General features: G+C 37.0%; 2 protein-coding genes across 2 annotated transcripts; both read left to right on the top strand.

Moving 5' to 3' along the window:
- Nucleotides 1–8631: 8631 nt before the first annotated feature.
- On the top strand, nucleotides 8632–19396 carry LOC133326925 (titin-like). Its single transcript, XM_061535538.1, has 3 exons — nucleotides 8632–8728; nucleotides 15318–15641; nucleotides 15699–19396. Exons 1-3 carry the CDS (start codon nucleotides 8660–8662, stop codon nucleotides 19266–19268), a joined length of 3963 nt encoding a protein of 1320 aa, XP_061391522.1. The 5' UTR covers nucleotides 8632–8659; the 3' UTR covers nucleotides 19269–19396.
- Nucleotides 19397–19856: 460 nt separating this feature from the next.
- Nucleotides 19857–22877, top strand: LOC133326921 (neurofilament heavy polypeptide-like). The gene has a single exon (XM_061535534.1). The coding sequence runs from the start codon at nucleotides 19857–19859 to the stop codon at nucleotides 22875–22877; it is 3021 nt and encodes a 1006-aa protein (XP_061391518.1).
- The last annotated feature ends 883 nt before the right edge of the window (nucleotides 22878–23760 follow it).

Below are 23760 nucleotides of genomic sequence, written 5' to 3'. Positions count from 1 at the left end.
ATGGCGGGCACGATAACTCAAAAACTAATAATCCAATCGGTTCCAAATTTTGCAACGTTTCTCTGGGAGTGTATAGCTCTCGTATGAACTAGGATAAAGCCAATCGGTGAAGATCTTCCTTATTTTTTAACTTGGTTTTTGGTAAAAAATCCGCGATTTTTCAAAAATATTTTTTCAAAGGGCCACCATTTTCTTAACTTTAGAGCGAAGTCAATAATCCTAGTTCATACGAGAGTCAGACATGTACTCTTTCTAACACCGTTGGAATTTTCGGATTCCGATGTTCCAGTGAGGAGTTATCATGCCCGCCATCAAAAATAAGGACTTTTCTTTAATTACAAAAAACAACAACAAAACAATAACAAAATTTTTTTGTAAATTATTTTTCTTCTCTTTTAAATCTTCAATTATATATGTGCAAAGTTACAAACCTTAACAAGCATTGGTATTGATTTACCAGCCCATTGAAAATCTTGAAAAAATAAAATCGTGAATGGGGGGGGGGTTCCTTAAAAGGACATACAGGACTAAATCGACATAGAATATAGAATATTCCAAATTCGACCAATTTCGGTTCAGAAATTGCAGGGAAAATCGAGGTTAAGAGGACCCCCCTCCATTCTCGGAGTGAAAAATTTTTAAATTAATTCGAATCTACTCCAATTCTAGAACAACAACTCTTGAAGATGATTCTCAAACTTTAAACGCATTTTTCTCGAAGCAGTGTTTTTACGGATGGCGGGTACGATAACTCAAAAACTAATAATCCAATCGATTCCAAATTTTGACACCTTGAAAACTATAGGCGTCGTCCTTGACCATAATCGGAACTTCATGTACAATTTCAAAGCGATCAGCGCGACATTTCCGTCCTCCAATGGAGTAATAGTAATACTATGCACATAGTCACCTTTATCTAATTACGTATAACTCCCACATCAGAGTACATACAGCCAAATAATTGGTATCAATTTGAAGGTCAACAACTCCTCTCGGTTATACTATCAACTTCTGGGGTGTATGTCCTTCATGGGTAAATATACGCTATAGAATACAAATTTTGTCATTTTTCACACAAAAATCAGAGTCCATTTGACCCGCTAAATATTAGGCGATCTTTATCAAAACAGGCAATCTTATTCTTTGGCCTGATTCTCTTCTCCATGTAAAAATTCGCGGTGTTTGGTCCATAATTGCGGCCTCTGGAGCGACCAGAAAATCAGACAAAAATAAAAATTTTGGTCCATTTCATCCCCTAAATATTAACCGATTTTTACCAAAAACAATAGGGACCTTCATTGGCCAGAACCCATACTTCATGCAAAATTTCGTGAAGATTGGTCCATAACTGTGGCCTGTATTTCGCGGCGTTACAAACTTTTGGAGCTGCACAAAGCTATAATACCCTGACAACATAGTTGTGTAGGGTATAAATATATTATTTACATTGGAATATGGACCACTTCAAGGACTGGAACTGAACCGAACTTTAGACAAAACAAGCAAAAGAAAACACAGTACCAGCTTATTGGTTATACGAATTGTCAACATAAATTTTTGACGGCCCATCCCATTAGTGAAAACCACATAAAAATGTCTTCCCTCGAAATTTTTTTTTAAAATTTGTTATGAATTCGTTTAAATAGCAACATCGTAACTTCCCGATTGAATAGTCAATTCAAACTGATTACTAGAAACACATAGGCATGTGCGCTCGCTTTCACTTATGTTTATGTATGTAGATCAAGGGTCTTTTATTAAGTAGTGGTTAATTTTCGAAATTGAAACTATTTCAAAAATGAAAAAAATTAAAAGAAATTATCATAAATCACCCGAGTACAGTAGTCAGCAGACAAGCACGAGGATTTAGCATAACGTGTCAACATCAACGACAAAGTGACACATGAGTTCATGCCACCCACCCATCCCTAAAAATTAACTGAAATCCAAAATGAAGAAATGACCGAATATGAGTACACTTGACAATCGGAAAAAAAGAAGACACACACATGCAGATCTACATTCACTGACATTTGCCTAAGTACCCGTCTACAAATACTGCTAACAACTCAATTCAAATTCATTTTGTAATTGTTTATCCGTGTCACATAAACTTAACAAAGCAGAAAAAAAGAAATATCCGAAAGCCACTGACAAACAAAATACTTTCTTTGGCCAACCACATTTCAAATCATCAAAACACCCAGGTGGTAGCAGCAGTAGCAGCAGCAACAACAACAGCTTCATTTATTGATACATTTAGCCAATTGTGGTGGGTTGTCTGACGCCTATCCATCTGAGCCTATGTCGCCAGCCAACTGATCACAAATCCCACGCATTGTAACACGTCGTTGGTTTTTGTACTGATAATGACCTTGTTTAAATGAATGGGCAAATTAAATTTGCTTATTATCGATACGCTACGCCCCTTTTAGGCCTACAGGCTGGATCTCAAACAATTTAAAGTAGACATTAACATCGGCCAGACCGAACATTTAGTACACTCTTGAAAAATTAAAGAAAGTCGGTCGAATAAAATATGAAATCTGGCGAATTATATTGTAACTATATCCAGTCTCAACTATTTTTTTTTTTTTTTGATCTTGACTAGTTTCGGTAAATTTTCTATGTTTGACAATTGGCAGACAGAGCTGACCCAATTGTCATAGAATTATACCCTGTTCAGAAGTCACAGGGTATAAAGTGACAACTTTGACGTGTCACAAAAGCAATGAAAAACAATATTCTTTAGTAAAAAAATATTCTTTAATAAATCCACGCCTCAGTTGGCCCTTGAAAAATATTCTTTAAAATACGCCTCAGTTGGCCCTTGAAAAATATTCTTTAATAAATCCACGCCTCAGTTGGCCCTTGAAAAATATTCTTTAATAAATCCACGCCTAGAATGTTAGCTATGTTCCCAACTACTCCTGGTCACCGTAGGCACGATCGTCAATTGAAAAGTATTTGTAAAAACAAAAATCAATATTCAACTAGGGAGGCCAATACAGAAGGGATGTCATTTAGGAATTTTTGAGACTCGGCGATGAGATAGTACAGATAACTGAGCGCCTTACAAATGGCACAGAGGTGGCGAAACCCGTTAAAACGTAAAGAATACCATTGCCAATTTGATGGCATATTTTAAGGTATGACCGAATGCCTTTAAATTGTTTCATATTTTCATTTCATTCGCAATTTACATGTCGATCACATAGCTTAGCCGGCCGCAGTGGAGTCGGGTAGAAATACTAAACGTCCCCAACGCACACGACACAAAAGAATGAAAGCCAACAATGGAAGTGCGGAGATCATCTATATTTTTGTGCTATCATATTTTATGGCTTTTGCCAATAATGATTAGCATTTCACATGTTCGCAGTTGTTGCAGGCGTCGGTGTGGTGTGGCGATATTCGGTTCAGAATTTGCTCCAGTTTGCGACAAATCACGTAGTGTGGAGAATTCAGCACCTACGTGTGTCAATCAGCGGTACCCATCAATTTGCCACCTAACGCCAGTCTGCATCATTATTTGTCGGTTCCTAACGTCGTCCGTCGTCGCGGATGGACATTTGACGTTCTGTTTGTTCGTACTACGTTCAACGTTTGGCATACTTATGGGGTACTTTGGTTTTGGTATTGTAGTAGTCATTCAGCGCAATTTTAATGAATGATCATTTGCTGCACAATTTGGCTTTGTTTGCCGCTACTATATTTCATTGATAAAAATCTAGATCATGGGCTTGTGCAAATGTTTTTTGTTTTATTGGGTCTCTAAGTGAAAATACTTTCACGATAGGGAGTTTGAGAAAGAGATAGTTAGATGATAGCTGATTTTTTTTTTTTGCAAAAGGTGAATATTTTTTGTTATGTGATTATTATCCAATACATATTCTGGAAAATGTTAACGTTACCAACTGAAAAACTGTTTATAGAAATTATTGACTATTTTGGAGAATAAAAGAAAATCAATTCAGTCGGAAAGATTACTTCTTAAAAGAATTCTCAAAAAAGAAGAATACCTTATGACTGATTTTTAATTTTTAAAAATAATTTTTCAAGGCCAAAAGGGGTTACAAGATCCGATAACTGTAGAAGAGAGTAGCCGATTTCATCCAAACGTTGTGCATCGTAATATATTTTTCCAAACTTACTTGAAGATCGAAGATAGGAAATTTCAGTCCACCCCTTCTGGTAATTCCCCCGAAACTGGTAAACAATTTTCAATATTTTAAATCCAATATTGGAGGAATGGGATGTCCGATTTGAACAAAACATATTTACCAAGCATAGACCAAGTCCGAAGATGGGACCCATTGTTCACTCCTTCTGGTACCTCCCCCACAAATGGTTAACATTTTCAATGTTTATATAACCAATATTAAGCGAATTGAATGCCCAATTTTATTTAAATTTCGCAACATATTATCTTTACCAACCCTTGATCAAGTCCAAATATGGGACTAATTGGTTTATTCCTTCTTGTATATCCCCCACAGAGGGTAAATTTATAATGTATACAAATTCAATCTTAGGCGAAGCTTTACCCAGTCAATTATATTTACTAAATCTATATCAAGTCCAAGAGTGGGACCTGTCGGACCTATCCTTCTGGTATCACGCGGAATTGAATAAATGATTTTATCAAAATTATACCCGAAACCTCTTTGATAATAACATATACCTTATATAATGGCGAATAATAAAACCTGTGAGTAATTTCGCAAACTATAGGCTGAGGGTATTTATCGGCAACACCGACTGACACTTTTTTACTGGGTTAAAACTATTTATAATGGCCCAATATTTTTTTCCAATAGAAATTTTCGAAGGCCCTCCAGAGAATGTTTTTTAAGCCCGAATTTTTAAAACTATTTTTTTAAGTATTTTTAAATGCTCAGAAGAATTTAAAATTTATAATTTTATATAAAGTAGGGTTTGTTTGGGCCGTCATAACGAGATGTTTTTTATCCCCAATCATAATTTTTCATTCCGTATGCTTCCCCTCGAAATAACCATCGGAGGCCCGATAAAGCAATATATCGCAGTCTGCTTGTCAAGAGACGGCCTCTTGAAATCCCTATAGAGTCCGCAATAATCTCTGCAATATCCCCCGAGTGGGGTACATTGAATCACGTATTCGGTTTGTTTTTGGGATGTTGGGCACGTTTTTTTTAAACGAATCGGTTGTAATTTGGTACTATGGGTTCAAAATGTATAGCCATCTCCCTATTACAAATTACCCACCAATATCACTGGGCCATAATATTTTGAAGGGAGTAAAATTCCTATTGGAGAATATATGAAAACCTCTTGGAAAATATATGAAAACCTCTGAAGGAAAAAAATCGCCAGAGGTCAACGTTCGAAGATATATTTTGTTGGCAGGCGACCCTGTTATACCTGAAGAGATAACTTCATATCTTCATTTATAGCTATTGGATGTATTTTTGAGATTAGTTAGTAAAATCGAATAAGGATTATTTTATTTGTAAAATATTTCGTCCTTGTAACTCTATTAATTGTCTTTTTTTATTATTGAAAAATGCGATTTTTATACCCTACACAACTATGTCGTCAGGGTATTATAGGTTTGTGCAGCCCTAAGAGTTTGTAACGCCGCGAAATATGGTTCCTAGACCCACCTTTCGTCATAACTCGACTAGCTGAGTCGATCTAGACATGTGTGTCCGTCCGTCTGTCCATTATAATTTGTAAACACGATACAGACCACAGTTATAGACCAATCTTCGCGAAATTTTGCATGTAGGATGGGTTCTGCCCAATGAAGACCCCTATTGTTTTTGGTAAAAATCGGTTAGAATTTAAGGGATGAAATGGACCAAATACTTAATTGTTGTCCCTTTTTCTGGTCGCTCCAGACGCAACAATTAATGCCCGAAGATCGCGAAATTTTACATGGAGAACAAGATGCCTAAATTTCATCCAAGCTGAGTCATCTAGAATGTGTGTCCGTGTCTGTCCATTATAATTTGTAAACACAATACAGGCCACAGTTATCCAATTCGAAATTTTACATATAATATTGTTTTTGGTAAAGACCTGAAATGGACTAAATACTTAATTTTTGTTTACAAATTATGGCCCGAACATAGCGAAATTTTACATGGAGAACAAAATCGAGATAAAGAATAAGCATGCTTTGATAAAGATTGGACAATATTTAGCGGGTCAAATGGACCCTGACTTTTGTGTGAAAAATTGCACACTGTGTATTCTATAGCGCGTATATATTTACTCTTGAATGACATAAACCCGAAAAGTTTATAGTATAATCAATAGGAATGGTTGACCTTTAAATACCAATTATACCAATTATATTGTCGTATGTACTCGGATGTGTGAGTTACACTTAAATATTTACAGTTATATTATTTTACATTACAAGTATATATATATAGCTGATCGTTTTTTTCCATGAAGACCGGTGTGGTCAATATTTAATTTTCATGTTCAGATAATAATATGGGGATGAAGTGGACTTTTTTTTTTTGTGTGTGTTTTTTAAAAATTACAAAAATTGTATTCTGGGGCGTATATTTTACATGGAGAACAAGATCAGACTAAAGAATAAGCATGCCTGTTTTGGTAAAGATTGGACAATATTTTATCTTAGCAATAACCTACGAAAATGTTTCTCACAAGATTTTAGGTGGGGTCCTGAAAGACAACAAATCGATATTTTAACGCTTTAATGGTCTTTTGTGTGAAAAATTACAAAATTTGTATTATTTTCTAAAAACATATATAGTTATGGCAAATTTCGAAGAAAAAAGATTCGGCTTTCCAACAATTTGAACCCAATATTTTGATAATAGACCGTTGCAATATATTTAGCCTCATTCCTTTTTCCTCCCAATTTATTGATTTTCTTACGTATTTTGCGTAGCTCCACTTTGTAGGCGAACGATATAAAAATAACAAATAAAAATTCTGTTGTCCCCCATTTGATGTGTATTCAAAATTTTAAAAATCCATCGAGGCCCATAAGGGGAAAATTTGGCTAAAACCTTCAATATACCTATATTGACAAATTTCTGTAACGCTTTTCAAGAACTCGGATATTCAAATTACAGCCATTCGTTCGTTGGGAAAAAGTGGCTAAAGCCGGCAAAATAACAAACAAAATTAAAATTTCAAATATTATGGCAGTTATGGTGATTTCAGTAAACCCACTTAGAATTCTATTCTGATCGGGGTAACATAAAGTCCAGGTATAGGTGCATACAAAAGGATAAACGTGGGACAATCGGTCACATTAAAAATGTCGTCATTCTTTGATAGCCTACATATCTTTTTGTGGAGAAAGAAATCATCACCGAAACATACACACTAATTTCACGAGCAGCTGCTGAAATCATACCTAATATCGTCGTGCTGGTGGTCCATTTGCGTTACAACTTGTTACAAAGTGTGATGGTATTGCATCTTTTCCGACAAGTGGCAGTAAGGTCACATTCGTACAATTACACGAAACTAGTTCTGTTGCATTTTTGTTGACGTTGCCGAATACGAATAGCGAAACACACGTTTCATTTAGAAATCCCCATTATGATGAGGTTTGATTTTTTTATTATTTTGAAAATTGGCTTAAATAAAAATTCCCACACTTTTTGCTGTATTAGAAAATTTCTTCATTTAATTAAAATCAAAGCACATTCTCAAGCAAAGAGAGTTTTTGGTGGAATTAAGTGACGAGCGAATTTGAACGCACAAATCTCTTTTTTTATTTTATGAGTGGCTTGAAGTTGTGGGAGAGAAAAATAAAGCGCATGCGCGCCAACTTGACAATTTCAAATGAGCCAACAAACCAAGAAAATCCAATGGCAGCAAACACCAATTGAAGACACCAGCTAACAATTATCGAATGTTTTCTCAATTTTGCTCTTTGCTTTCTTTCGTACTTTGTCGGTCTTGTTGTTGTTGTTATTGTTGTAATCAATTGCTAGGTGAGGGTGAGGGCCTTTGGGCCATAATCGTGGCTATTTTGTTATTGTTGTTGTTGCTAGTTGTGATTAGTGTTAAAGTAAAGTGCGTTGATTTCTGCTGCTTTTCTGTTGTTGTTGCCGTTGAGTTGTCTCCAACGGTGAGTTGTCACATACACGAATGTTACGGTGCCACTGGTGGCATGTTGTTGTTGTACGTTTGTCTCTTCTTCTTTTGAATTCTTAATAAATCAAAGTAAAGAATATAAATTGGAACCAACACGCCTTCAACAGTCGCAGTTAGCATTATTCAGCCAACGGAGCCTCACACACAGGTGTAGCGAGTGCAAGCTTTGGTCTGAACCCAAAAAAAAAAAATAAATAACCAACCACCAACCAACCTACTTCAATTAAGCCAATAGACCAAATAAGGATTACATGGATTACCAAAATTTGTTTTAAAAGTGAACTATTGCAATTTTATTTGTGGAAAAATCGAAAGAAATCTTTCATTTTGTGCAATAACTGAGAAATTCAATAGCCAATATAATTGAAAAAAAGAGAGAAGCAAGAACCGTTAAATAGAAAAAATTAAAAAAAAACTCACAAGTGCTAAAGTGCCCGAAAAAATATTATTTTTTATAAATTGCCATTAAGAAGCTTTAAACCAAATCAAGAAAAACAAAAAAACGTTTAGTTCCAAGCCAATAAACATGTGGAAATTCAGTGTTTTATTATTATGCCTAAGTGGATATTGTATGGCAGGTCCAGTGGGTTTAAAGGTGAGTGATATACATTTTTTATTCGAAAAATAGATTTTTGAAATCAGACAAAAAAAAAATATGTGTGGAAATATTTAAAAAATTAAAAAGTGTCAAAGTTTAATTTTGAGAATTTTTGTTGAAAATAGATTGGATAGTTAATTTTCTTGAAAAAATTTAATTTTTAAATTATTATGGTATTAAAAAAATACATGTATAAATAGATATTTTTAAATTCAATTACATTTTAGGGCTAATAAAAATTATAATAATTTCCATGCAAAATGAAACAACAGATTAAATCAGAGAAATAAATGTTAAAATTTGCATTTAATAATCCTGCAAATGAAATTTTATCTTCCAATTGTAGATGTCAATAACATTAAAAAACGATAGTTTCAGAATATGCTAATTTCAATAGGTCGCTGTACATGTTTTAAATATTTATTACAGGAATAGAATTCTTCAGAACTTATCCATAAATAAAAGCAACCTCTTAAATTTAATTTGCTATATTTAGCAGAATGGGCTAACTAGTGATTAGTTCTGGTCCCAGGGAATGAACAAGTTCAAAGGAATTATTCCACAAAGGGAACGATTAGTACTAGTTCCTGTTCCTAGTCTAGTTAGCTCCATTCGTTAATTGTGGCAAAATTAACGATCAGTACGCGCTGCGGTTCCTTCGTTGAACTAGTCTCATTTGCCCCAGCTGTTAATTTTTTCTTTCGGTCACCTAGTTCCTTTTGATCCAATCGTACATCTGGGTCATCCTGTTCATTGATCGATGAACAACTGAACTAAATGAATGATCTAGTTCTCCATCGATACAGAGACGAATTTGAAGTATTTAATTAAAAATAATTTTTCTGAACAATTATAGCTTCATATTATATTACAACTTATCTATTATCGCTTGCATGCATTTTTTCAGTGGTTGTGGTCCTTGCTTACATAGTGTCGTAATTATCATCTGAGTGGCGCCATCTCCCACCATTTCTATTTATATTATCCTCATATGTCTGGGGGCTTGGTATACATTTCATCTGTAGGATAGGAAAATCACTTTGAAAACTGTAGTTCGATTCCGTGGCCCATCGTTTCGTTTTAGTATAGGTATAGGGATCTCTAGGCAATAATACACGGTAGGTTATGCCTCTATTTTTCTCAGAAATTAATTTAATTTTTGAATTCGAAATCAACCATTCAAAACCTAAACGAATTTAATAAGTTTAAATTCTTTTCGATAACCGTTCAAGTTATTTGCAACGAAATTTAACCCTTTGTGGCCCAATGTTGCCCACAGGCAACAAAATGTTTTAGAGCATATATTTAAAATGCAGTAGTAGATATATATTCTTTGGGTTTCATATGTCAAGTCGTGATTATGGACGATACATATCACAAGAAAAATCTGAAAAATTCAAATTTTTCGTAAGCTTTTTAATGTAGAGAAGAGGGCAAAATGTGTACAGTACTAATTTGTGTATACAGTCCGAATTATTTAAATCGCTTCGAAATGTACAAATTCTGCCATCAGAATTATTTTTAATTCTTGTAAAACAGAATATAGAGAATACTATAAAATACTTTTTTCGTCGATTTTGCATTTGGTTTTCTAGATATTGGGCTTTTATTTTTCAGAAAAAAAAGTACTGTATCTCCCGAACTCAAGGATGTAGCGATGTCAAATTTTATCCATATCCTATCTAGGATAGTTGCATTAAATCTGTGAACAGAAAATTGTTCTATGATTACGGAAAAAAATCGGGGCTCAAAGGGTTAAGTGAACACAGGTCAAACTTTTTATTTGAGAAATTTGTACCAAGTACAGATGGTAACCCATTTGTACTTGGTGACGCTCTGATCCTCGCCGGGATTTTCAATGACATCACCGAAAATTATTTTTTTTTATTTTTCCCATCTCTTACAATTTAGTTAATAAAAAATTAATTAAATTTTGAAAAAATATGAGTACTTAAAAAATTCACAGAAATTCAACAGCACTCATCATCATTCAATTCCACTTAAGCATTCAATAAAAGACATTCGGCTTCCAATGAAACCAAGAACACACACTTCCAAACATATATAGACATTCCTGAACGATCCAAGTGTAGAGATCCTCGTTAACCATTTAAAAACTTCCGACTTGAGTATTTCTTACAATGTTGCCACCGTTATGACCACTTACAAATCAACGGACAATAACTGCCAAATGTCTGGTGCGTGTGCCACCACCAGTTGTGCGAAAAAAAAAATAATCTCAGACAATGGTCAGTGATCAAGTGATATCACAAAGAGACGCAGGTACGCATGCTAATTTTTTTTAATACCACAAAATCAAAAAAAAAAAAATATATATATATTGAAAAAGTTGGCCAGGCTAGAGGCACCCACAAGCTGGCCCAAGAATGAAGCCAATGAAAAAACTCTTCTTTTACTTGCATTTGTCTACATGTCTTGTAAATACTGACTGAAGACGACGACACAAAAAATTAAGAAAAAGTAAATAAAACAAATTACACGTATGGCCTTTTTTATTAGCAGGTCTGAGAGGCAATGTCTAGAATTTTAAACGTTTCGATAGGTTTTTGTTTTTGTGAACATGATATATGAGAACGAAAGGCAAGTATAAAATTCAGAATTTCTCAAAAAAAAAAGAAGAAATTTACTTGTACAAATTTATGAATGAATAAGAGACGAATAAGAGAAAAAAAGAGAGAATGAAAAAATCAAGAGTTTTTTTTAATAAAAATTAATTTTTGTTATTGAAATTACTTCCGTAAGAAATATTTGGCATTTAGAGGGTCACTAGCCGAGCGGAGGAGGCAACAAGTTTACGTTATATGTTTCTCCATGTGCATGATATGTATATGGTGTGCGCTTTTAGAGGAAATCGGATATGCATAAGCATTTCCTTTCCTTTGCTCTTGAACAGTGAAGTAGTGATCAAGTGGTATATGAAAATTATGTTGTCATAGGATGGCATATAAATGTGTTAAATATGAACCAAATTTGGTGACTTTTATAAATGGTCAAAGGGAACAATGAAATACAGTTTTTTTCTTACGACCCATTTCGATCACTGTCATTACAATATTTCGTATTTTCTTTTTATTAAATAAAATTAGGTTAATTTTCAATTTTATTTTTAATATTTTTTGTGGGTAGAACAAATTTAATTTTCTTTTTTTAATATGTTAAAATCAGAGTAGCCATAAAATCATGAAGTTCAAGTACATTTTAAACGTTTAATATTTTCAGACATAGATTTTACGCCAAAGTGGAATACATCTTATCCAAATAAATAAATAAATAAATAAATCATGACATTCATGTTGGTTGCGATTTAATCTTAAAATTAACGAAAATGGGGAGGTTTTATTGCGACCTCTGCCAACATTTCAATTCAAAGGACACAATTGGCATCGATTTTTACAATATCAGATCACCTTCAAATATATCGAGTTGCTGCAAAGGGAATGGCAAATTTAATATATTTTGCCTCCTGTTGCTCCTCTTGGCATCATTGGGTCTAAAAGGTTTACTCGATTTGTCCTTGTGTTTTTATTCCACCTTAGTAGATAATTGGTCTGAAATAGCCCATCCTAGGTGACTAGAGGCTGACATCTATCGTTGCCTAGATTTTTTTTTGCAGTGGTTGTGGTCCTTGCTTATTTTAGTGTTGCCAATTTTTCTTTGGGCCAGTCATTCCCATATATTTGAGTTATCTTCATGTGTTGAAGGGTGGTTGCTCCGACAAATATAGAGGTGCTGCAAATTGAATGTAAAATTGAATATATTTTTGTCTTGCTGCTCCTCTTGGCAGTATAGGGCTTTCAAAAAACATTGACATCTTACTCGATTAGTCCTTGTACTTTTATTCCAGTTAAGCAGATGATTGGTTTCCTGTAGCCTATACTAGGAGATTAGGGTCTGACATCTATCGTTGTGTAGAAGCAATGCCCACATGCACACTAATAAAAGCAAGGTTGCGGTCCTTGCTTTTATTAATGTTTCCATTTTCCACAAGGTGGTGCTATATCCGGTCATTACTTTTTTAATTGTTATCCTCATGTGTTGATGGCGAGTTTGATTCCAAGAATGACGGGTTACTTCGGGTGCATTTCATCCAGAGCTGAATGTAGGTCACTTTTTAAAATTATTCGAAACAATTTTTCCTCCTCCGCTGGGAATCGAACCCAAATTATTATTTCCAATGTTGATTTCCAATATTGAAGTTCCACATTTTATAATTTTACTCAATACGAATTAATGTACGACCCAACAATGAAATTAACTCATAAAGACTTTTTCACAACTTTCGACGTGGGTTGTGAATCGGGGGAGAGTATCGATAAACTTAGAAGTTCATCTGGCGATGAATGCCCATCATTTAACAATGCTAAAAACAGGTTTAAAAAATTCGAACTCTACCGAAACTTGTTCAATGTCATAGGTTGTGAAGTTCGAAACAAAAGCGACCTAATGTTCTGCTTACGGGAAATGATCAAGATTGCTATGTGAAATTACGTGAGATTGAAGGGCATCGGAAAGCATTTCTTTCATCGGCATATAATCGATATTGTATTAACACTTATTTAAAAAATTCTTTATGATGGAAGCCGGACAATTTGACTATAGTCGATTGGCCAAAGAAATGTTGAGAAAATACCATTGCAATGTTTCAAAAGTTGTTTATAAGATCGTCACAGGTGGTGGAACGTGGATCTACGTACGTATGAGCCCAAAACAGCAATCGAACGAAGACTACTTAAAATCAACGAAAGTTGTTAGGGGATGAAGCACTTCGAAACAAATAGCCACCTGGTTCTTCAGCAAAACTTATCCTGTGGCGCCTGTGTGTCTGAAGACTTTGGAAAAAGTCCGAAACCCGAACTAGAGAACATGAATTATGTATCATGACAATACGAACCTTCCAAAATCGAAATTTATTTTTTATTCTTGAAGATGCCTATAAATCATACTTAGAAAAACAGCAACCCAACTGATGATAAATATTCGTATTTTCAAAAATTGTTATTGTAGATTCGAAAGGTGTCCACTTCAATTTTTTTAGTTTCTTATAATAAGTTTATTTTTTAGCGATATAGAACAAGTCGCGTTAGCGGACCCCTTTCGTCGCGTAATAAAATAGGGTGTACATTGGTGCTATATAGAGCTCCTGCATATCTAAAATTACAGTCGAATTACATTCGAAATCTAGAGTTTTAGGTTCTGGAAACTGAGCTAGATCCTTAGACAACAGCTTTGATGATTTTGTACCACAAAAGATGCCTACACCAATGTTCAACCTAATTTTGACTCAATTTTGATTTGACTCTATAAATCCTAAACTTCCCAATGAAAAAAATAATTTATCCCTCCGAAATGTTTCGGCAGGCATCCTGGAGAAAACAATATGGAATTATGGATGTCGAATATTGAACTTCAAACCTCTAACAACATATATTTTAATTATGCCAAACATGTCTTACAGATATCTACAACAACAAAAAATCAATTGCAATACCTATACACACATACATATTCACAATTTAATATTAACAATTTACATAAGGGCCGCAATTAATCATACAAACACCAAATATTCAACAAAGTTGAATTATTTAATAAAAAAAAAACTATTTTCATTACATATATACATACACACATTTTTTATTTCGATGGAAATAAATTTCTAATTGAAATGCAAGTGACAAACGTACGTTCAAACCATTTACTAGCTACTGATAAAGAAAACACAACAAAAACGCTTCATTTGATTTACAAAATAATATGTGATAATATTTCATACCAAAATCGATAGAAATGAGAAATTTTGTTTTTTTTTATTACCCCACCACTTACCAAACAAACACTGCCATCACGACCACGGCCACTGTCATAATCATAATCACAAAAACAACAAAAAATGCGATAAAGTGAACAACAATGAAAGAAAAGGGAAGAAGAAAAAGGTAACCACCACCTCCACCAGCAGCAAACATGCAGGTGCAACTTGCCCAGGAATGGCATGAACGCGTACAATCACAAAGTGGCGCATGCGCATAGGTAGCTCAACTGACAATTGTGGTATAGGTTGAGCGACTCACACACACACTATAATTGCACCAAACCATTGAATAATATTTTTCGAATTTCAAAATGAAAGCCATAAACTCCCATTCAGCCAATATTTCGGATACTACAAATCGGACATACAAATTTGTAAATAAATAAAAATATCAAAAAATTTGTTTAAACCAAAAACCGCCAACCACCCAATAAAAAAATTTCACTTTTTTTTTGCCTCGCTAAACTAGAACAGAAGTGAAATTGTTTGTTTGTATTTTTGCATTTGTAATGTTTAGGGGTGGGGGTAACTGGAAATTGTTCAATCACTGGTCGTCCGATCGATTGACCAAAGTAATTGTTTTGCCACCATGGGTCACGTGCAGGTTGTTACTCATAACAAAAAAACATTTGAACACAGCGGCATGATCACAAATTCCAAGCATGTCTTAGTCTTATATCCCAAGTTTTTATTTTATTACCCAACTCGAAGAGATTTTCAATTGCCTAAATTTTTTTCTTCGTTTATTTCTAGAAGAACATACCCATTGGCCTACAACAAAGGGCCAATGATGCTGAGGCGGATAGCACCGTCATGGCGGAAGCCGAAACTACAGTCGATGCCAGTCCAGCTGATCTGTCACTTTTGTCTACCTTGACATTGCCCAGCAATGCCACCTCCATTAGGGCCGACATTACCGACAACTTCTCGTGTGAGAACAAGCCTTATGGTTATTATGCCGACGTTGAGAACGATTGCCAAATCTTCCACGTATGCTTGCCCGTCACCTATGCCGATGGTAAGGAGAATACATTCCGTTGGAGCTTCATTTGTCCCGAAGAAACCGTGTTCAGTCAGGTAGGTATCTGTGTGTATTCTAAAGAGTTCGTAGTTATCTATCCTTTGACTTTTTAGGACTCATTCACTTGTATGCGTCCCGAAGATATGGCCATCTCTTGTGAGGAGTCTCAAAATTTCTATGAATTGAATCGTAATTTTGGTATGGTGGAACCTGAGGCTGAAAAGGAAACCAATGATGAGATAGCTGAAGCTGAGGCCCATCCCGAACCTGCTGTCCAGCCCGTTCTTAGCATGCCTGAACCTGTGAAGCCAGTTGAACAACCCATGAAAGTTAACCGCCGTAAACCTGGTCTTTCTTATGCCGGTCAAAAGAAACCCAGCTATCCTTTGCGCAAGGTGCCTCAAACTCAGCCCGAAATGAATACCATTGCTGTCGAACAACAACCTTCCGAAAACACAGAAACCGCCCAGGAGGTTGAAGAAGAAGAAGAAACTAAACCAGTTGTTAAAAAGTTCCACAGACGCCCCGTCCCCGTAATGCCAAACAGCTTTAAAGATAAAATTCAAAATGCTGGCAAAACCGAAAACGTAAATTCCCTACGTGCGGATTTGTTTAATCAGAAACGTAAACGCCCAACAATGTTCAACAAAAAACCATTGGAACAACCTGCCGAAGAAGCCACTCAAGTAGAGGAAAAAGTATCCGAACAAAGTTTTTCCCCCGTGGAATCTGAAATGCCACTCGCCAATACTGAAACTCAAGTGGCCGCCGATTCGGAAATTGAAGCCTCGCAAACCCAAGAAGTTTTTGTGAAACCTGAGGAATCCCATGTAGAGGCTGAGAAACCAGTCGAAGTTTTGGAAGCATTTGAGGAAATTCCAGCTGTAATTGCTGAAGTTGAAGAACCTGCTCAACCCGAAGCCGAAGTCAGCCAGAATGAGGAAGAAGTTGTTGCTCAAGTTCCAGTTGTTGAAGCCGAACAAGAAGAAGACGAAACCGACAAAAATGAAGAAGACGTTGCTGCTCAAGTTCCAACTGTAGCTGAAGAAACACCTGTAGCTGAAGAAATCCAATCGATACAAGAAGAAAAGACTGAAGAAGAGGAAACACCTGTTGCTGCTGAAGATGAAGTTCAAACTGCCGATGAAACTGTAAATGTTGCTCAAACTGAAGAAAATGAAGCTGTCCAAGAAATTATGGAAGAACCCGTTGCAAATACCCAAGATGAAGAACAAAAAACTGCTGAAGAACCACAAATCGCCGAAGATACCCACAGTGTTGAAGAAGTCCATAATTCTGTGGAAGTTATACCCGCTGCTGAAGAAGAATCCCAAACTGCCGAAGAAGTGAAATCTACTCAAGAAAATGTTAGTGCCGAAGAAGTACAAACTGCTGATGAAGCTCAATCTGCCGAAGTAGTTGTACCAGTAGCGGATTCAATTGAAACCAACGATGAAGTAAAATCTGTCGAAGTGGAAACAGAATCTGCTGAAGAAACACAATCTGCCGAAGAACCACAATCTGCTGAAGAAACACAAACTGCTGAAGTAGCCCAAACAGCTGATGAAGTTCAAGCTTCGGAAGAAGTCCAAACTGCTGATGAAGTTACAGCTTCGGAAGAAGTCCAAACTGCTGATGAAATTCAAACTCCTAATGTTCAAGCTTCTGAAGAGGTTCAAACTGCTGACGAAGTTCAAGCTTCTGAGGAAGTCCAGGCCGCTGAAGAAGTTCAAACCGCTGACGAAGTTCAAACCGCTGAAGTAGTACCAACTGCTGATGAAGTTCCTACCGCTGAAGAAGTAGCAACTGCTGATGAAGTTCCAGCTTCTGAGGAAGTCCATACTGCCGAAGAAATCCAACCTGCTGAAGATGTTCAAGCTTCTGAAGAAGTTCATACCGCTGAAGAAATACCAACTGCCGATGAAGTCCAAGCTGCTGATGAAATCCCAGCCGCTGAAAATGTTGAACCCGCTGCCCAAGATGTTCCTGCTGATGAAGAAACTCAATCTGCCGAAGAAGTTAAATCTGCCCAAGAAAACTTCAATGTTGATGAAGTTCAAACATCTGATGAAACTCAATCTGCCGAAGAAGTAGTTGCCGAGCCTGTTGCCGAAGAAATCCAAGAATCTCAACCAGCTGTTGTTGAAGGTGAAAATAATGAAGACCAAGTTGCCAGCGAAGAAACCAACCAAGTTGTCGAACAATCTGAAGTAGTTTCAGAAATGACCGGAGCTGAAGAAACTGAACCTGTGATCGAAACTGAAACCCAAGAACATCAAGCTGAAGCCGAAAAAGTCAATCCAGTCCATGAGGATGAAATTCAGGCCGTTGAAGAGATGCACACACCCGAAGAACCTATGGTTGCTGCTGAAGAATCCGAAAATGTAAAATCAGAGGAAACTGAATCATCACCTTCAACTGAAAACGAAGAAGAAGTCAAGAGTACCTTATCCAAACAAGAGAAACCCTCAGAACCTGCAATTTTTGAAGAAAACTCAGAAGAGGTCGCCGCCGCCCCAGTAGCTGAGACAATTGAGGAAATGGAAGCTGAGAAACCAGTTGAAGCTCCAGAGTCTATGCCCGCCACCCAGGAAATGACAATTCAAGATCCCATCGTCGAACAAATGCTTGAGGAATCCAGTGCAGATGAAACTAAGAAACAAAGTCTCGGCGGATTCAAGCCTGTGGACCCTGTGATGGCTGCTGAAGCTGAGCAATTGATTGCTGATTTTATCAACACCTTGAGAAGAAATGATTTTACTAATGAAAAACCTGGAATGCCAATGGGAATGCCAATCAACGACGCCGACTTTGCCCCTGAACCTGAACAGGTATCCGAGGAAGATATGAACAAAGTACTAGCAGCCCAGGAAATCCTTGAACAAGCTGACCATGCTGCTGAAGAAATGAAGAATGAACATCAACCACAAATTATTGAGGCCCACGAAGCTTCCGATGAAGATCAAACTGCGGAAAACGAAGAGGAAATTAAGGCCTCCAACGAGGTTGATGAAGGCAAAGTAGAGGAAGAGAAGGAGACCTCGTTTTTGAAATCCACTGAGGCTCACGCTGAAGATGAGAAGCCAGCTGTACTTACTGTTCCAGAAATGATTTTGTCACATGTCCCTGAGCAGATTCCTGTTGAAATCGTTGCTGCTCCCACTGAAGTCGAACAACAGGCTGAAGAACAAAGCCAGAGTGATAATGTAGCCGCTGAAATGCCAGCCAACAATGAAGAAGAACAAACTGAAGTGGAGGAACCAGCTGTATTCATGGGAGGTTATAAACCTTTGAGTATTGATGATATCGTTGAATTGGTCAAGGAGCGTCTAGACCAAAAGCCCCAAGAAGCCATGGAACAACCAATGCAATTGGAACAAGTTTTGGGCGAAGCCAAGCCAAATGCTGAAGAGCAAGAAGAGACCGTTGCCACCGCTGAACAACAAGCCGATGAAACTCAACAGCAGTCCGAAGAAGAGATCGTCATGCCCATTTATCATAGGTCAACTGAACCCCTTAAAGTAGATGCTGCTGTCCAAACCGATAGCCAAGAAGAATCGGCGGCTGCCGTTGAAGCTGTGGCAGCTCCATCTACTCAAGAAAAATCAAATCGTTCCTTAAGATCTCGCGCCAAATTGGATCCTCGCAAACGTCGTTTCCTCTTCAGGTCAGACGAAAGCTAAGTTAGAATTCTCGCCCACCAGAATAGCCTGCCCAAGACTGTTCACCTTTAAAAGCTGAGCCATAAATCCCGCCCAAAATCTTATTATTTTAGATTTTTTTTAAATATTCGCTTTTCATTTGATGTTGCTATCAGTCTCTTCTTCATTTCCTTCTATCCCGCTTACTATCTAATGACAAAACATTTAGGTTTTAAAATTCCACACCATTATCTCGACAACGCTGACTTTCCAATGGCCTCGAGAGATCGGTTGTGTATCCGTATGGCAGACAAGAAATGCATCTGCTTCCGCACTGTTTATTTTTTCTTTGAAAAATGCTCTTTAAGAAAAATGGAACATGAACATTTGTGATGTGTTCGTTTTTGTTTGTTTAGAATTAAATTAATTTAAAGCGTATTTTCTAGACGTTCTATTCAGAATTGCATAAATTATTTCGAAATATTATTTTTTTTTGTTTTGTTATTTATTTTGCGATTTGAAAAAAAAGAAGATAAAATAATACATTTTAAATTGTATGTCGATTTTGTACTTTAAAAATAATAAAAAACACATAAAATATTAGTTATTAATAGTCGTTTTCATTTAAAAATGGCCGAAGAAGCCACTCAAGTAGAGGAAAAAGTATCCGAACAAAGTTTTTCCCCCGTGGAATCTGAAATGCCAATCGCCAATACTGAAACTCAAGTGGCCGCCGATTCGGAAATTGAAGCCTCGCAAACCCAAGAAGTTTTTGTGAAACCTGAGGAATCCCATGTAGAGGCTGAGAAACCAGTCGAAGTTTTGGAAGCATTTGAGGAAATTCCAGCTGTAATTGCTGAAGTTGAAGAACCTGCTCAACCCGAAGCCGAAGTCAGCCAGAATGAGGAAGAAGTTGTTGCTCAAGTTCCAGTTGTTGAAGCCGAACAAGAAGAAGACGAAACCGACAAAAATGAAGAAGACGTTGCTGCTCAAGTTCCAACTGTAGCTGAAGAAACACCTGTAGCTGAAGAAATCCAATCGATACAAGAAGAAAAGACTGAAGAAGAGGAAACACCTGTTGCTGCTGAAGATGAAGTTCAAACTGCCGATGAAACTGTAAATGTTGCTCAAACTGAAGAAAATGAAGCTGTCCAAGAAATTATGGAAGAACCCGTTGCAAATACCCAAGATGAAGAACAAAAAACTGCTGAAGAACCACAAATCGCCGAAGATACCCACAGTGTTGAAGAAGTCCATAATTCTGTGGAAGTTATACCCGCTGCTGAAGAAGAATCCCAAACTGCCGAAGAAGTGAAATCTACTCAAGAAAATGTTAGTGCCGAAGAAGTACAAACTGCTGATGAAGCTCAATCTGCCGAAGTAGTTGTACCAGTAGCGGATTCAATTGAAACCAACGATGAAGTAAAATCTGTCGAAGTGGAAACAGAATCTGCTGAAGAAACACAATCTGCCGAAGAACCACAATCTGCTGAAGAAACACAAACTGCTGAAGTAGCCCAAACAGCTGATGAAGTTCAAGCTTCGGAAGAAGTCCAAACTGCTGATGAAGTTCCAGCTTCGGAAGAAGTCCAAACTGCTGATGAAATTCAAACTCCTAATGTTCAAGCTTCTGAAGAGGTTCAAACTGCTGACGAAGTTCAAGCTTCTGAGGAAGTCCAGGCCGCTGAAGAAGTTCAAACCGCTGACGAAGTTCAAACCGCTGAAGTAGTACCAACTGCTGATGAAGTTCATACCGCTGAAGAAGTAGAAACTGCTGATGAAGTTCCAGCTTCTGAGGAAGTCCAGACTGCCGAAGAAATCCAACCTGTTGAAGATGTTCAAGCTTCTGAAGAAGTTCATACCGCTGAAGAAATACCAACTGCCGATGAAGTCCAAACTGCTGATGAAATCCCAACTGCTGAAAATGTTGAACCCGCTGCCCAAGATGTTCCTGCTGATGAAGAAACTCAATCTGCCGAAGAAGTTAAATCTGCCCAAGAAAACTTCAATGTTGATGAAGTTCAAACATATGATGAAACTCAATCTGCCGGAAAAGTAGTTGCCGAGCCTGTTGCCGAAGAAGAAATCCAAGAATCTCAACCAGCTGTTGTTGAAGGTGAAAATAATGAAGACCAAGTTGCCAGCGAAGAAACCGACCAAGTTGTCGAACAATCTGAAGTAGTTCCAGAAATGGCCGGAGCTGAAGAAATCGAACCTGTGATCGAAACTGAAACCCAAGAACATCAAGCTGAAGCCGAAAAAGTCAATCCAGTCCATGATAATGAAATTCAGACCGTTGAAGAAATGCACACACCCGAAGAACCTATGGTTGCTGCTGAAGAATCCGAAAATGTAAAATCAGAGAAAACTGAATCATCACCTTCAACTGAAAACGAAGAAGAAGTCAAGAGTGCCTTATCCGAACAAGAGAAACCCTCAGAACCTGCAATTTTTGAAGAAAACTCAGAAGAGGTCGCCGCCGCTCCAGTAGCTGAGACAATTGAGGAAATGGAAGCTGAGAAACCAGTTGAAGCTCCAGAGTCAATGCCCGCCACCCAGGAAATGACAATTCAAGATCCCATCGTCGAACAAATGCTTGAGGAATCCAGTGCAGATGAAACTAAGAAACAAAGTCTCGGCGGATTCAAGCCTGTGGACCCTGTGATGGCTGCTGAAGCCGAGCAATTGATTGCTGATTTTATCAACACCTTGAGAAGAAATGATTTTACTAATGAAAAACCTGGAATGCCAATGGGAATGCCAATCAACGACGCCGACTTTGCCCCTGAACCTGAACAGGTATCCGAGGAAGATATGAACAAAGTACTAGCAGCCCAGGAAATCCTTGAACAAGCTGACCATGCTGCTGAAGAAATGAAGAATGAACATCAACCACAAATTATTGAGGCCCACGAAGCTTCCGATGAAGATCAAACTGCGGAAAACGAAGAGGAAATTAAGGCCTCCAACGAGGTTGATGAAGGCAAAGTAGAGGAAGAGAAGGAGACCTCGTTTTTGAAATCCACTGAGGCTCACGCTGAAGATGAGAAGCCAGCTGTACTTACTGTTCCAGAAATGATTTTGTCACATGTCCCTGAGCAGATTCCTGTTGAAATCGTTGCTGCTCCCACTGAAGTCGAACAACAGGCTGAAGAACAAAGCCAGAGTGATAATGTAGCCGCTGAAATGCCAGCCAACAATGAAGAAGAACAAACTGAAGTGGAGGAACCAGCTGTATTCATGGGAGGTTATAAACCTTTGAGTATTGATGATATCGTTGAATTGGTCAAGGAGCGTCTAGACCAAAAGCCCCAAGAAGCCATGGAACAACCAATGCAATTGGAACAAGTTTTGGGCGAAGCCAAGCCAAATGCTGAAGAGCAAGAAGAGACCGTTGCCACCGCTGAACAACAAGCCGATGAAACTCAACAGCAGTCCGAAGAAGAGATCGTCATGCCCATTTATCATAGGTCAACTGAACCCCTTAAAGTAGATGCTGCTGTCCAAACCGATAGCCAAGAAGAATCGGCGGCTGCCGTTGAAGCTGTGGCAGCTCCATCTACTCAAGAAAAATCAAATCGTTCCTTAAGATCTCGCGCCAAATTGGATCCTCGCAAACGTCGTTTCCTCTTCAGGTCAGACGAAAGCTAAGTTAGAATTCTCGCCCACCAGAATAGCCTGCCCAAGACTGTTCACCTTTAAAAGCTGAGCCATAAATCCCGCCCAAAATCTTATTATTTTAGATTTTTTTTAAATATTCGCTTTTCATTTGATGTTGCTATCAGTCTCTTCTTCATTTCCTTCTATCCCGCTTACTATCTAATGACAAAACATTTAGGTTTTAAAATTCCACACCATTATCTCGACAACGCTGACTTTCCAATGGCCTCGAGAGATCGGTTGTGTATCCGTATGGCAGACAAGAAATGCATCTGCTTCCGCACTGTTTATTTTTTCTTTGAAAAATGCTCTTTAAGAAAAATGGAACATGAACATTTGTGATGTGTTCGTTTTTGTTTGTTTAGAATTAAATTAATTTAAAGCGTATTTTCTAGACGTTCTATTCAGAATGGCATAAATTATTTCGAAATATTATTTTTTGTTTTGTTATTTATTTTGCGATTTGAAAAAAAGAAGATAAAATAATACATTTTAAATTGTATGTCGATTTTGTACTTTAAAAATAATAAAAAACACATAAAATATTAGTTATTAATAGTCGTTTTCATTTAAAAATGGATAAGGATAATATTCGAAGACAATCTAGTCATGTTGCAATCATCCTGTCTTCAACAGAATTTAGATTTTGAGTCTTGAAATTTGTTAAATTTAGTTAGGTCAAATTCGCGTTTATGTAGATAGAAATTCAAAACAAAGTCTGTTATCGTTATTTATAACTGAAAGCTTGTTATTCCTTTCATTTCCTTATATCGAGTTTTAATTTAAAACTGTCGAAATGCAGCTTCTTAATGACAAAACTATTTATAGTTAAGATGCAGACTTTGTCTCAAATATGCATTTCATTATCTGTCTA

Source organism: Musca vetustissima, unplaced genomic scaffold, assembly GCF_032173495.1.
Source record: "Musca vetustissima isolate MV318-11 ecotype Yass unplaced genomic scaffold, APGP_CSIRO_Mvet_v1 utg27727, whole genome shotgun sequence".
Lineage (NCBI taxonomy): Eukaryota > Metazoa > Arthropoda > Insecta > Diptera > Muscidae > Musca > Musca vetustissima.
This window is presented reverse-complemented; position numbering and strand designations above follow the sequence as displayed.